Source organism: Molothrus aeneus, chromosome Z (assembly GCF_037042795.1).
Source record: "Molothrus aeneus isolate 106 chromosome Z, BPBGC_Maene_1.0, whole genome shotgun sequence".
Lineage (NCBI taxonomy): Eukaryota > Metazoa > Chordata > Aves > Passeriformes > Icteridae > Molothrus > Molothrus aeneus.
Window position 1 is genome coordinate 73,191,906 of NC_089680.1, and position 14,851 is coordinate 73,206,756.

Consider the following 14,851-nt stretch of genomic DNA (forward strand, 5'->3'; position numbering starts at 1 on the left):
ATTACATTTCAGATGAGGCAAGTCAGGAGAACCCAAGAGGAGGCACATCTCAATCTGGCTGTTTCTGTGGGTATGCCAAGGCTTCAGCCTCATGATGTGCCCCCAAAGAGCAGCAGCTCCACGATGTTCACACTACTCCTGGGCATCCAATCTGCATCCAAGCAGGAAATCTGTGGCCGGAGCACTGTAAGAGAGTGACAGGAGATGTGCAATCTCTCTGTGCAACTGAAGGATCCTTTCTCCTGCCTACAGGTGGGCTTCTGCCTTATTCAGAGCATCTTTACTGTATCCAAGTATCTTTATTAAAAAATAAATGCTCAAAGACAGGCAGTCAATAAGCAGAGTAAGAAACATTTCAGGATCTTTCTCCATGCATTATGTCATGGTAACTGCAATGAAGTGTGTTAAATGCTGCCCAAGATGACAAAACAAAGGATGAAACAGCATCTCAAATTGCAAATTAGACTCTCCTTTTAATCAGTGTTAAATATACACTTGTATGTTCTGAAGAGAAAACATTTTAACCTGAAGAATACCTTACAGGTATAATCAACTATTCAAGACATCCTCCCTTTCAGGGACATGCATTTTTTTTCATTAGTCTTTTCATCGACAAAGTCAAAAATTTGACAGATTATAATTTTCTGAGAGCACCTTTTCTTTCACTCTTAAACATTTATCACATCTCAGAAACTCACAGACTTACTGCATGTTATTACACCAAGAAGTTCAGGACAACAGAGTTATGAACATGGAAACCACAAGGACATTCACCTTCTTTTTTTCCATTTTAAGGAAAAGGTACAAAAAAAATTCTACCTGAGAAGTTATCCCTTATAATGTCATGGTTACTTAAGCAAGTGAGTGGTGTTAGCAGGATTTCACATCTCTCTCTTCTTAACCAGGCAGAACAAAGTTCCATCCAATAGAAGAGCCAGCCTGACAAGTTGTTGCCAGAAGCTGAACAATTTACTCCAATGTTTCAGTGACAGGAGAAACTGAAACTGAGAGGACTGGCAGGATTGCTGCTGCAAATTTGATGGAACAGTTGGTATTTGTACACATTTCTCCTTTCCCTTAAAGAGAAGCCTCTGTTCTGTGGAACAGAAAACTGTGAATAACCCCCATTTCTGTCTACTTGCAGGAAAGCAGGGATAGCTGTAATTTGCTAAAAAACAGTAAAACATTTTACAGGGAGAACACACGGACTGGGACACTAAAACCAGAATTTTATTTCTTTTCATGGGGAAGCCATCCCAGCAGCATGCACCTTCACATTCTTTAGGAAGGACAAATTGAAAAATGTCCAGTGTCAGTAGTTTCTCCTTCCATTCACTTAGTGTTACACCATCACCAGATACCTCCTAGATGTAAAGCAGGTGGTCACACAGGTTCTGTGCCACAGAAACATTCCACTCCCAAGAGCAACCCCTTGCTCATGGTAGGGATGTACCAGTCTCAAATCAAGCACATTTGAGGTACTTGTAACTCTGGTGTTTTGAAGTTAAACAGTCACACATTTCCTTTGAAAAAAGAGGAACTTCTCTGAGATTTTCCAATCCTAACCTTCTCTCAAGCTTGAGAACTGAACAGTCTGAAGGTTTTGATGATCCCAGGGATGTCAAAGCCACCTGGCCACTGTTTACATTTAAACAGTCAACTGCCCGTAAGTCCACTGCAGTCTTCTCTACTCCCTTTGTGCAGTTTTTCTTTCAGCTTCCCTTCCTTCCAGTTGCTTTTCATCTTCTCCTTTAACCACATGGAAAAAGCACGATGAAGGTGAAGAAAACACCTGTTAAGCAAAGGGAGGAAAATGCCTCCTTAGGAAACATGCAAAGGAAACGGATGTCGATGCCTTTGGGCACTGGGAAATCACAAACTGACAGTTCTGGGGACAGGCTCTGTCAGCAGACAGGGGTCAGTAGATTTGGATGACATTGTCCCACTCATCAATAGGCCAGATTCCGTTGTCCTGCACGTTGAAGGGTGAGCTCTTCCAGTCCCATGTCTTCACAGGCACCTTCCACTCCGGGCCGTAGTTGGCCTCCACGTACTGCAGGGTTTCACAGGGCACGTGCACCTTGAGTTCCACAAACTCAGTCCAGCACAGAGTAAACTTGGGAAAGAGATACCTGTGCCAGAACAGAAGGGTGTGGTCACTGGCAAAAGGCTAGAATGCGCCTCTAAGTAAGTTCAAGGAGAAAGCAAGCAACAGCAGCAAGTGGCCATGTCACATTTATACTGTTTTTTCTCTTACACACTGGACAAGGGTGTTATCAACAGTAACTGGTGAACATTTGCTTCATGTGCTTAGGAAGGAGCCTTCCTAATTCTTTTGTTGCTTGTGTTCACATCATTCTGCCACCTATAGGTTCGTCCCTGCCTCTGCTTTGCCTGTTACAAATGGGATTGAATGGTTACCCCTTTTAGAAAGCACTGCATGCTTACAGGAGTGGCAGCTCACAGGTAAATTTCCACAACAACATCCTATCAAGTCGAGGTGTCAAACAATACCAAAGTCTACCCACTACTCCTGCAGAGGATCACTCCCACTTCTGAAGTTCTGAAGACTTCCACACAAAAAGAATTTTTAAAAAAAGTGATCCTAAAATTCCTTTTCACAGGTTAAAATGAAGCCATAAGCACTTTGTCCTTTTAAAAAACGTTTGTACATTTGTGTGATGAACTAGAACTGCCCCCTCCATCTTCTTGCAAGCATGAAGTTAATTTAATTTCTAAGCTCTCAGCAAACAATATGAGAAAAAAAAAGCAATTGTGCTTCATGCCTTAAGTGGAAGGAAAGAACAAAGTGATCAAGCATTTTTTGGATATCTATCCAGAGCCTGCTAATTAAAATAAACTCTTACACAAAGTCCTCTTTGTTAAAAACCTACAGAATTAGCTCACTTTAAGGACTAAAGCAAACAGTGTGGATTTGATTCCCAGATTCAGTTTTTGTAGATACTCATTCCCTGCTGGAAATTGCAACTGTCCAATATTCAATTTGCAAACAAAGAAGACGCCTCAGTTGCTGCAACTCCAAGACAGTATCAGGAAGATGCACATGTTTGTGTCGGGAATGCTGAGGAAATGTTTGTGCACATGGAAAAGCAAACCACACAGCCAGACTGTGAGGGTTAGAAACCATTTCTCCAAGGAAACAGAGGCTAAAAATGACTATGAGAAGTATTTTAGGGACTCAATGAGAAATGCTCTAGCTCTCCACCCTCTAATTTAGATGTATAGAAAGTATGCCTGTGCAAATATTTAGCTTTCTGAACAAAACACCTTCTACTTTTCAGTTTTAATCTTAGAAAAGAACTTCCACCCTTCTCTGTGATGACCCAGTAGCAATCAGCATCTCTTCTGACACTATAATTCCTTTAAAATTGTGAGAGTAGATTTAGGATTCAGCATGAGCAAACAACCACTTCTCTTCTGACTGACCTCCTCACTTTTGCCTTCCTCCAAAATTCTGACAGGGCTGGAGATTAAACAAAATTGAGTGTCATTCTGGTGTTGTATATAGTCAGATTAAGCATGCCAAGTGCTCCCACATCTCACAGTAACAAAAGCTGGGTCTCTTTTCTCTTTCTGAGTGTGTATTTGGAATAACACACGTCTGGAATTACTTGGCTAAGGATTCTGAACAGCTACATTTCTGACATGGCTCAGGGCCTTTATGGTGGTAAACAAGCAGTTTTCCTGGTCCTTTTCTGTGTGTACTAAACTAAGAAACACCAGCTCAGAATTAGAGGCTTGGCTTCCCTAAGCAAAGTTATTACTGAACAAGAAAGCTATGTTTGGAACTTTAATAAGCCACCACCAAAAATAACTATGAGGCTACAAGAAAAGGAGAGAGTTTTGTGGAAGATGGAGTTCCAAAAGAGCTGTAATACCCAGGGATAAAAACCTGGAGTGCAGCACAGGGTCACACTGATCCCCTATTCTCATGTCTTGGACCAGTCATTATCAAAAAAACAGGGGAAAAACATCTCTCAAGTATCCAAGGTTGGATGGAATTTTGAAGGAGCAGTGTCAACTCCATTGGCATGGAAACAGCTACTGCAATTTAGATGCAACAAGAGCACAAAGAGGAGGAAAGGAATTTATTGGTCAGCTTGCTTTTCAGAATGCACCATGCATGAAAACTGGAACTGCTGCTATATTCTAAAAAAAAAATGCTTTGCTATACAGCACATTTTCTGTGGTGATATTCCAAGAGCTCTTTCTTCTGTCTATTTCTAAATGTGCCTTTTGAAGCTGGTTATCAAAATATCTTTCCCAGTCTTTATTTATCACTTCAGAATAAAGATAACTAAGCAAGGATTTGGATATTATCTCCAACTGGATGACAGTGCTCACAAAATTCCCATAAGCTAAATACAAACAAATACATTTCAGGCAAAATATGAAAGATAATGACATCCTATAGAAATCTACAATGTTTTCAACTAGTCTGCAGCAATCTCCTACTGAGTGAAGGCATGTGATTGAAAGAAATAAATCTAATTATCATCAAACCCCATATTCAGTTTGCTGAATTGATTGGGATTAAATCATTAAATTAAATTATTAAATCATTGCTGATTTAATACTGAAAGGTGTGAAACAAGAAACATGGGATCCTATTCAAAATTCCATTTTAAGAACATGAACAGTAAGGCCTGCAGGAATTGTCTGTGTTGCTGTCACAACCCAGTATTCCAAATTGCTACCTCAAAATCCCAAATTGTGGGCTTTTCTGTGCAAGGAGAGTTGAGGCTTTTTGCCATAATACTTCCTCATCAAGACAGACGCCTAAGGATTAATGTTCTACTACAAAATTAGATTGTGCAATAAACACTGTTTTAAAGATTTTTTTTCTCATCTTGGGTGCTTATGTAACTGGGGGCCTGTCACAGTCAGATAAGATCTGTTTAATACATGATATGCCAGCCCTGCTTTTGATTTCACAAGAGATCTGACATTTACTCTCTAGTAAGGCACAGGACTGTTCTCTCTCTGCTTCACTGGTCTCAGAGTGCAGAATCTCCACTGATTCCTCTCTGACATCCACATTTTCACAAAGAGCACAGGCTTTGCCAGGCAACAGCACACAAAATGTCATCAGTAAACACGACCTTGTTCGATTTCTTTCCTACTAGTGGTACAAATCCAGTTCTTACTTAAATTTCTTGCCCGATTTGGCCTGAGTTCCTCCATTCCATATGTGGTCATCCTCTTCATAGAAGAAAAAAATGTCAAGTTTCACATCATCTTCTCCCTGAAAAGAGAGTTCCAAGCTGTCTTCCACCTGTAAGACAAAAATACACACTGTATATACACGTAAAAATACAAAGCAACTTATGTCAGCAGAAAACAAATTCATTTTCATTACATATACAGATATATTTCTATTCTAACTGAAGAAAACACAGTAACTCTGCATTATTTTTAATATTAAACACTTCTGCAACTGAAGTCAAAGTTACAAATCTACAGAAACACACACACAAAGTAAAATGTTCATTTTCTATATACCTTGCCAAATTTGTGCTTCAGTGGCAACCCTGCTTTCTGAAAGGCTGGAATGATATCTGCTTTGTAGTCCCTTATAAAGATTCCCAAATCCACATCTTTGCTGTGAGGAATGACATTGCACTGCCTAAACCAGCCTGAGGGGGAAAAAAATAAAGCAGAAAAATCCCAAACTAGTTAATTCAGGAATGTGAATTTAACAGAACCAAAGCAACACAAAAATGAACTGCCCTAAGATGACCAGGCAAAAGTCTTTGACTTTAGAGGCCATAAACAAGACTTTTGCCTTTTTTTTGTATGGGATGAACCACATCAAAGCAAACAAGTATTACTGCACTTATAGTCATCTCTCTCCCTTCAGAAAGCCAAGAATGCAAGGGAAAACAAAGATAATGTATCTTCAGTTTCCTAATTTAAATGCATAAAAAAAGAAAAAAAGTTCTTTATGTGGGACCAAATCTAATCAGCAGTTAACAGCTACAGGGCCACAGCTGTGCTTCTGATTTGCAACTATTGTTTTATACTGCATCCAAGATGTTAATCATCTTTCAATCACCACTGCAAAGCAGAGAGACACAAAGTGGGACATTCTTTTGTCTGTTTCATTAAGGCATCTTTTAGTAACTGTTCATTCAGAAAATTGTATTCCCTAGTATTAAATAAATACAAGGCAAATGTGAACACATGAGTCTTCACTAAGTGTTTCAGAAACAAAAGAATCCTCACCAGTGATAAGACACTTGTACCTTCAGCAGAACTGAAAACTTGCATTACCTAATCTAATGGACTGCAATTTTATTAAAAGTTTGTTTTGAAAGAAAATAAATTAATGTAAACTGTATTTTAGAAGTCAGTGACAAGCATCTAATTGCATGGGAAGAAAAACAGGCTTAGAGTGTACTTGGACAGCAGAACAATGTGCTCATCACTGCGTTTTCCAACTGGCAATTCAGTGAATTCCAAGTCACACAAATTAGGGAACTGTTGATTACTTCCTAGCAGGGATGAACACAAGACAGGTAATTGCTAACAACCCTAAATGCTTCGCTGGAAATTTGCCCGCAGCTCTGCTGCTCAGGTTTCTAAAGAAAAAGATTTTTTTCAGGAGAAAAAAGCCCTATTGCAATACAGTTATTACCTTCCAACCCAGTACTTTTGGCTGACATCACAAGCAGTGGAGGATGAAGTGTTTAAAGTTTCAGGTGAGTGTAAAAATGCAACACAACACAAATTTTTACCAAGACATGTTCCACTGCTCAGCCAGAACTTCACTCCCAAGTTATTCAGTGTTAGGGCAGCCAGATGAAGCAAAGATTTTGCCTTTTTCCTGAATTCCACTGCATCAAGGGAGGCATCATCAGGATACAGCTGGAAGGCAAGAGTAAGCAAGTTACTGTCAGAGAGCAAACAGTCCCTTCATTTTTTCAGCATCCTAGGGAAAAATGACCTTAAAAAACTTCCTTAACTAATACCTGGGCTAATATCTGTTTTTACATACACAGTCCATGTTCAGAACATGCACTGGAGTGAAAGTGGAAATTAAGACTCTGAATCATCAACCTTCCTTTTGTTTCCTAACCACAAGCATGAAAATTCACAGTAGACTACAATAAGAAAATATGTATTAGACTCTGATTCTCAGCAGTTGGCAGCAACACAGGTGAGCCCTTGTTCTGCACGTGCTGAAGTCAGTTCCTGGAGTCCAAGGAGAACACAGGGACAGAATCAGTCCCTGCAAGCACATCAAGGCTTTTCCAACCTCCAGAACTCCATGATTAATTTATTTGGCGCCACCAAGTGTCCGAATTGGGTGTTGAGTTTTAAGGAGAGCTGTCAAGGAGAAACAGTGTGAACACAAAAATTTTCCAAACAGAACTGTGGCAAGATCTGCCGTCCATGCAAAGCCAAAACCAACACGGGAGACTGAGCAAACATTACCAATTCTAACAAAGGAACAACCACTCGGCTTTCTGATGGATTTCTTTAAGAGCTCTTGGGCAACAAGCAGCCAAAATTAACTTTTCCAAACAGGTGCCAGCTGCTTGTCTCAGTGTTAAAGCTCCAGCAAAGTTCAATAAACATTAGGGGCAGGCACATTTTCTCTGCCTGTGGTGATTTCTGCCTGGAGGCTGAAGTGGATTATATTTTTCTGTCTTCCACAGGTGAAGGGATAACACATGGATGCCCTTGTGACCCTCCTGCTACCCAAATAAGGATCTACAGCCTGCTAGAGTGAACAGGAGTGGTCCTCCCTTTTCCTTAACACCCGAATGACTGCAGACTGGAGCCTCCAGTGCCCTTTTCCCCCTTCCATGAACTCAGAGATGGCTCATGTTCAGCGGTCTGACTCTGTAGTCTTAACTGTGAACTTTTAATCACCTTATAACTCATGTCCTTTCCAAGTTAGGACAAAATGCCCCCCACACTACAGCAGAGACACTTTTATCTGCTAAATCAAGTAGCAAAATTCTAAACATACTGCTCTGAATAGTGGTGAAAACATTGGCTTACACAGTCAGAAAAGCAATTAAATCAGTCACTTTGGAATGTGACCATTTCAGATAAGCCAAATGAGGAACATGGAACTGCAGGACATGGTTCAAAAAATGTGAAATTAAACACTTCTCAAAACTTTGAGGACTGCCATAAGGAAAGTTTTCAGCCATGAAGACACACCAGTTTTATTTGTGTCTCTAATAAAACAAGTTATTTTTTACATAAGATCCATTTAACAGTAAGGGTGTGTAAGAACTATGGATATGTTGGCTCCCTCTTGGAACAACACATTCTCACAAGTAAAAAACCAAAAAAGGCCACGATCTTCAGGCAAAGTTTTGATTTCATTACCACTTAGTAAGCTATGTGGAATGAGAATCAAGTTTTGTATTTAGCTTTGTGCATGTGAACAATCCCATTTAGGTAAAAAAAAAAAAAACAAAACAGTGAACTGTTCTTAGGTTTGGGTCAATCAGTGAAAACACACATTTCATCTCAGAGACACCACCCAGTTACCACTAACCTGAAAGAAAGCCCGAGCTTCTCTGTACCTACATTCAAGAAATCTAGAGTGGGACATCTCCTCTAGAAAACTGGACGGATTTTTTGGAATTTGAACTTTTAAGTCATCAATGGAAACCAGCAGAAGTTCTGGCCTGCATGGAAAGAGAGATAATATTACCCTATTTAATTCCAAACCACATAGCATTTATCATTTAACTCAGGTTATAATCTTAATGCACACTACTGGGCAGTGATCCCTCTGTCCTAATACAGGCCAAACCACTTATAAATGAAAATAGCAACTAGAGCTTCACCAAATTCCCCACACATTTCAAAATTTTGTTTAAAAACAATTCCTACACCTCCAAACCCCAAGCTGGTTTGTCAGATCACTGATTTCTTTACTGACTCATGACTTGAATTTGTTCAGAGATGTTGTTCAGTGCATCTTAAAATTCAGGCTGTTTGGTTGTCTAAGTGTTACAGGATGGACTTCAGAATCAAATTTTACTCTGTACTTTGAAGCTATTTGCTTTTAAAAGCTATTCAGCCTTCATAATGATTGAAGAGGGATTATTTAACAGCATATAGAGTTTCCTTCGAACATTTAGGCACATAACTCATACAGATTCTTTGCTTTAAAATGATGAAGGGGTCAAATTAATGGAAAAAGTTAAACAGATTTATTTTGATGTGTGAAATGCCTCAATATTTTTCTCATTTTCTCAGAAACTATGTTCTCAAAGCTTGCACTTTGGGGGTCTGACTCATACCTGAGCTGAATTTTAGAACCTGACTACAGGAAAGAGAGTAGTTTTACACACAGAGGAAGGAATTTTGGGAGGGCCATGATGGCTTTCTCCTTCCCCTGTTGTGAGCTCACTTTTCATAGGCCCCAGGGTAGCGGCCGAAGTGGAGTTTCCGGAAAGGCACAAACTTTCTGTCCATGTGTTGCTTGAGTCTCAGGGGTCCATGCCACAGGAAATTGCCACTCCTCTCATAGAAGACCACCAGGTGAATGGCATGGGATGCCAGTTTGAATATGTAGTGCAAGGGAATTTCCATCCCAGACAGGTCATCCATCCCATCCAAGCGGGGGTCCTTGTTTATAATCTTTAGCCACTGGAACCCCATCTTCTCAGCAGTTCTAAACAGGCCCACCTGAAAATGAGGAAGACAGGAGGCAGAGCAGGGTAAAGATTAGAGAACCAAAATTGGAGGGTAAATGCTTATTACTAACTCACACCATTCCTAATTTTCATTTTTTTAATCAGGCCTAAGCAGAAGTGAATCAAAAATCTATAAGAGCTTGAAGACCAGCAGTCACAAGCAATTCCAACCACCTTCTCTCCTTGTCTTAAATTTTGTCCCTCAAACTACAAAATGAAACTGCAAATAAATGTTGTAAAGCCATGCTTGGATTAGGTTTGTTCCTTGCCATAGCACCCTACCCTGCACTCTCAAACTATTCTCTAAAACTGTTCTGACAAATTTGGTGTCCCTAAGTCCTTGAATAACAACACCATTAACACAAAAATGAGTAGCCCAAAACCTTCTTTTGTGGGGCAAATAAAAATCTCACCAAAAACTGAGCACTGCCCTCACGTAACAGGATTTCATATTTCTACAAACAAAGGAATTAAATTCTGGCCGATTTAAAAAAACCCAAACTAATCAGCATCTGACGAGCCTTTCAAACCCCCCCCTGAAATGTTCTGTATAAGCATATCAGCTTCTTCCCTGAATGATACAGAAATTATCACTGAGACACAAAGCAATGGGAAAATGGATTTATCTCAGTGTGCTGCCGTACAACTTTGCTCTAACTTTCTGGAATTCTTTTACACCTATGGGTAAAACAGCTGCCTGATCAGGCCCAGAGTGACACCCCTCTTCACTCAAGCTCTTCAGTGAAATAGTCACTGATCATTTCCGTCTCCTGATTTTTCTAATTAAAAAAAAAAAAAAAAAAAAAAGAAAATCTAAAAAAAAAGAAGAAGAAAAAAGCTGTTCGTCACTGGTATCTTTAGTCTGTAGAAATTAATCTAAGAAATATTTCCAGATTACACTTAATTGATGAAATAATATTGGATTTAAAATTGTCCTTCCTCACATGCTACACCTCTATTTTTAACACAGGCATTAAAAATGTCCTAACATCACAGAGAAGCAGAGACACCATTAAGTATCAGCAATACATTAGGTGAAATGGTATTAATTACAAAGATGTGCTAAAAGAAATGTAAATCGGCAGACTATGATAATTGTCATATCAATAACTGCATTTCATTCTTGATAAGTTCCCAAACTCCAGATTTATAACAGATGCACCTACATTACAGGCTCCAGGTTCTCCTTCTTACTTTCTAACAGACCTTTCTTTCCTTTTGGCTTAGACTCTGACTACCAGTGGTTTTTTTTTAATATTGCAGACAGCTTCTAAAAAGTTTCAGCTATAAATTTCTCCTAATGTGTCCAGGCTAGTAAATGGGCAACTTTTATTTTCAAACAAAGTTTCCTCTGCCTACAATATTACCCCACATGAATTCAGATACAAACATGCAAGCATTAAGTGACAACATCAAAGAATATCAAAGAATGCATTAAAACACACAAATGTGAACAGAAAAATGCACTTACATCATGTTTCCATGTTTTGTCTAGTAGTGCAAAGGTGGTAAAGTCTCTTGGAGCACAGAAGTATTTGCATTCTGGGCTGGGGCCATCAGGAGAGCTTCTGATCTGTTCAATGTCTTTATTAACCAGTCCCAGAATCAAAGGATCAATCAAATACACTGGAATATTGTGACTGGATATTAATCCCAGGAACTTCCTAACCACGTGCTGTTTGACAGAGGACAGAAAGACCATCTTTGCATTAAAACTCTTTGACAGAAAGACACCCCAACCCACTGAAAGAAGGAAATCTTATCCCCCAAATACACCCTCTGAGTGTACACTTCACTTCCAACAGACAGTTGTGAGGCTGAGTGAGAAGGCAGGATACTAGTGCCAAACAGAATTTGCATTCTGGTCTACCCAGGGCACTCAACATTGCATAAGGAGTAAAAAAGCTGCAGCAAGAATGTTCTGTGCCTAATGCAAGGGGTTATTAACTTGATTCAGCAGAGAACATTAATCAAGCACATTTAAATGTCCGTGGCACACAGAAACCACTTACAGCAGCTGCAGTCACCCTGCCACTTAAATGTATTCAACTGTAACATTTTCATTTAATGATTTTAAAGCTCTGGCTTCAGGGAGATGTGAAAACATGAGCACGGGATGTGGTCAACAACAGAGTTTTGGCAGCAGCATCACCTGTGTGGTACAGGCACAAGCAAGGCCACCCTCACACTCCACAAAGCTGAAAGGTGAGTGATGTGCTTGTATTACTTCTGTGACTAAAACTGGCACACCAGAGTGATGAACAGGAAAAAAAGTCTGTGCAAAAGTATCCACCTTTCCAATCCATCACTACTCCAGGAAAACAGATGCTTTCAGCTGAAACTTAAATAAGTTTAAAAAAACCCATAAATAATGGTAGAAAAGCATGGCCTTGATGTTAAGTCACCAGGAGAAACATGTTCAAATTCAGTATTTTGGACACACGACTGCAGGGACTCTAAGGAAGGCCTGAAGTGCAGCAGGTGGCAGGATCATGGCACATCCTTCATCACTGATGATCTCAGAAGAGCAAGTTAAACCTTTAGGAGAGCTCTGGAAGCCCCCTGTGACCGTGACACCTCACACCTGGTAGGCAGCTCCAAGAGGTGTCACCTCCAAGAATAGCAAGGCATTCCTGGCACAAGCAAGCAGTGCACAGAGCAGTTGGTCTGGATTTTCTCCAGGGACAGCTCTTAGCCAGAGCACCTTCCCTCTTGCTCAGCAGAAACCAGGCCTTTAAATGGCCATTCTGCTAATTAGCAACATTATCATGTTGCATCCAAACCGAAAGGCAGCCAGCTCCCAGCACATCCCTCTCCTTAACCATCTGTGCTGTTTTTCCACTGGGAGATCAGTTAACAGAAAGTCTTCTGTGAAAACTGTTTCCAAACAAATCCCAGCTACAAATATGACAGGGGACCTTCTGATTCCCCAGGGTGGGCGTTTTTTGTTGCATTCAATCCTGCAAGACACAACAAATATCCCATTTCAAGCACCTAAGAGCACTCCCAGCACTGCTCATGAGGGCTGGAATGCAGCTGGGGAATGCTGAAATGTGACATTTTCCTGCTTGGGAAGATCTTTACAACCCAGCACAAGGAGGTAACAGACCTGTGACCAGCAGCTTAAAACACCTGCAATGGGCAAAGGAGGGTTGTGTGACCCAGGAGCTTCTCAGAGCAGCAAAGAAGCTGCATGGCAAAGCAGCCAATCTGCTCAACACCCAGCCTCAAAGGACACAAAACCGTGGATCAACACTTCTGTCTCAGAAAGAAAAAGTGTTTCTTCCTGAAACATTAACAACAAATGGAAGCACTGCATTGGCAAAGGCTGTGAAGCTGTAACTGTTTCTCGATTTTACTTTACAGTGATGTTTTGATACTCTCTTTACCGAGCAAAGTTACAAAGTGTATCTCTTCCTCCTTCAAAGCAGAAAGCGCCCAGTGAAGAGTGAGAAGAGTGAGAACTGGACGCTGGATTTGCAGTTCCAAGTGAGTTCTGAGACTTGTGGAAGAGCCGCATGAACCAGTGACACTGTACATACCCATCTTGTGCTGTCTTGGCCTGACTGGCTTCCTCTAGCTTTGGAGAAAGCTGCTCCATTCTATCAAAAAAAAAAAAAAAAAAAAAAAAAAGGGAAGGGGAAAGGAGAAAGAAGAGAAAAACCCCAAAGTTTCAGTTGAATCCTTGTTTTCTTAACATGACATCCAGGGGCATTTATCCACTTCATGGATAATGGAGTTATGCCTCTGGTCATGCAGCTACAGTGCTGAATGTGAAATCATAACTGCTGTGGCTTAAATATATTTAGAAGAACAACCCAAGCCTCAGGGACCTCCAAACATGCAAGCATTGAGTGGTGAGGCCTCGGGTTTCCAAGCCAATGTGCCAGCAAATGTAAAACAGGAAGATGACAAACGCTGTCAGGCAAATACCACAGGGGCAGGGACAGTGGCACTGTGCCTCAGTCTTTCCAGGTGTAATCCTAGACAATTCAATTTTAAGGACAGCATTTTCACGTGAGAGAGTCAAGGCAGCCCGTGGCTCAGCTTTTTGGCTTTTCCAAAGCACAGAGAATTTCTCAGTTGTTGTTTAAAAAGCAGAAACGGTGAGACAGAAGTTGAAGGTTGCAGCAGCAGCTGTCACTGACACTGCCTGCACTTAATAAGGAAAGAAAAGCCAAAAAACAAGTCAGGGTGCTTTGAAATCTGCACGGTTCTTCCGTGAAAATAAAAGGAGTTCCTTTGTGGAATCTGAGTTGCAACTGTAAACTAAGACCAACAGCGGATTTAATTTACAGTAACATTCACTTCTTTTGCTGTCGCAGAAAATCACTCGCCTGGACGTTCCAGGTCAGGTATAAAAAGAGATACAAACAGCATGCCAGATATAAAAGCAGGATTTAAACGGTGACATCCAGCACTTTAGGAGCACTGAGTCACAAAACCCTAAGGCGACTGCAAAAAAAAAGTTGAGATTTCTCTCCGCCATAGAAAACCCATTGGAAAACCTGCGTCCAGCAGATACTGCCTCCCTTCGGCAGAGCCCTCAGACAGAGCTCGCTGCGACTTGGGAGGCGATAAAAGCCACCGAGTAACGAGAGCTGAGGGTGAAAAGCCGCGGCGGCTGGAAGCTGGCGGGGGCATTATTCCCTGCGGGAGAAATCGGATGGCCCTGGCTGACACAGTGACTCGGATACCAGGCTGGGAACCCAATCCCGACTGTACCCCCGCCACCGGACACCGGCCTGGGTTCCCCGCCCGCCCCCGCGGCCGCTCCAGGGAACTCCGGGGGTGGGCGGGACTGACGCCCACACAGCGCCGCGCAGGGAAACCCGCGCAGCGCGCTGCCTTCTCTCACCTTCTGCGACAGGTAGAACTTGTAGTAGCACAGCTGGAAGAGCAGGAAAACCAGGCTGGTCAGCGAGAGGAGCGCCAGCACCACGTTCCTGTTGATTTTCTGCATCAGCCCCGCGGCGCGCCGGGAGCCGCTGCCCGGCCGCCCTTACCGCGATGCGGCTTCAGGCCGGAAAGCGCCGCCGCAAAGCGCAGCCCGCCGTCGTAAAACACCCCCCCCCCCCCCGCTGTCGTAAACCTCTCCTCACGGGGGTCCCTCACCCACCCCGAACCCCCAAAACCGCCCCAAATCCCCCCAAAACGAGGCG

General features: G+C 41.6%; 1 protein-coding gene across 1 annotated transcript; it reads right to left on the minus strand.

Moving 5' to 3' along the window:
* Positions 1 to 448: 448 nt before the first annotated feature.
* Positions 449 to 14,704, minus strand: FKTN (fukutin). Its single transcript, XM_066569470.1, has 9 exons — positions 14,548 to 14,704; positions 13,232 to 13,291; positions 11,161 to 11,364; positions 9,404 to 9,681; positions 8,540 to 8,672; positions 6,759 to 6,888; positions 5,524 to 5,657; positions 5,169 to 5,296; positions 449 to 2,132 (listed from the first exon to the last, which is right to left on the minus strand). Exons 1-9 carry the CDS (start codon positions 14,650 to 14,652, stop codon positions 1,919 to 1,921), a joined length of 1,386 nt encoding a protein of 461 aa, XP_066425567.1. The 5' UTR covers positions 14,653 to 14,704; the 3' UTR covers positions 449 to 1,918.
* Positions 14,705 to 14,851: the final 147 nt, after the last annotated feature.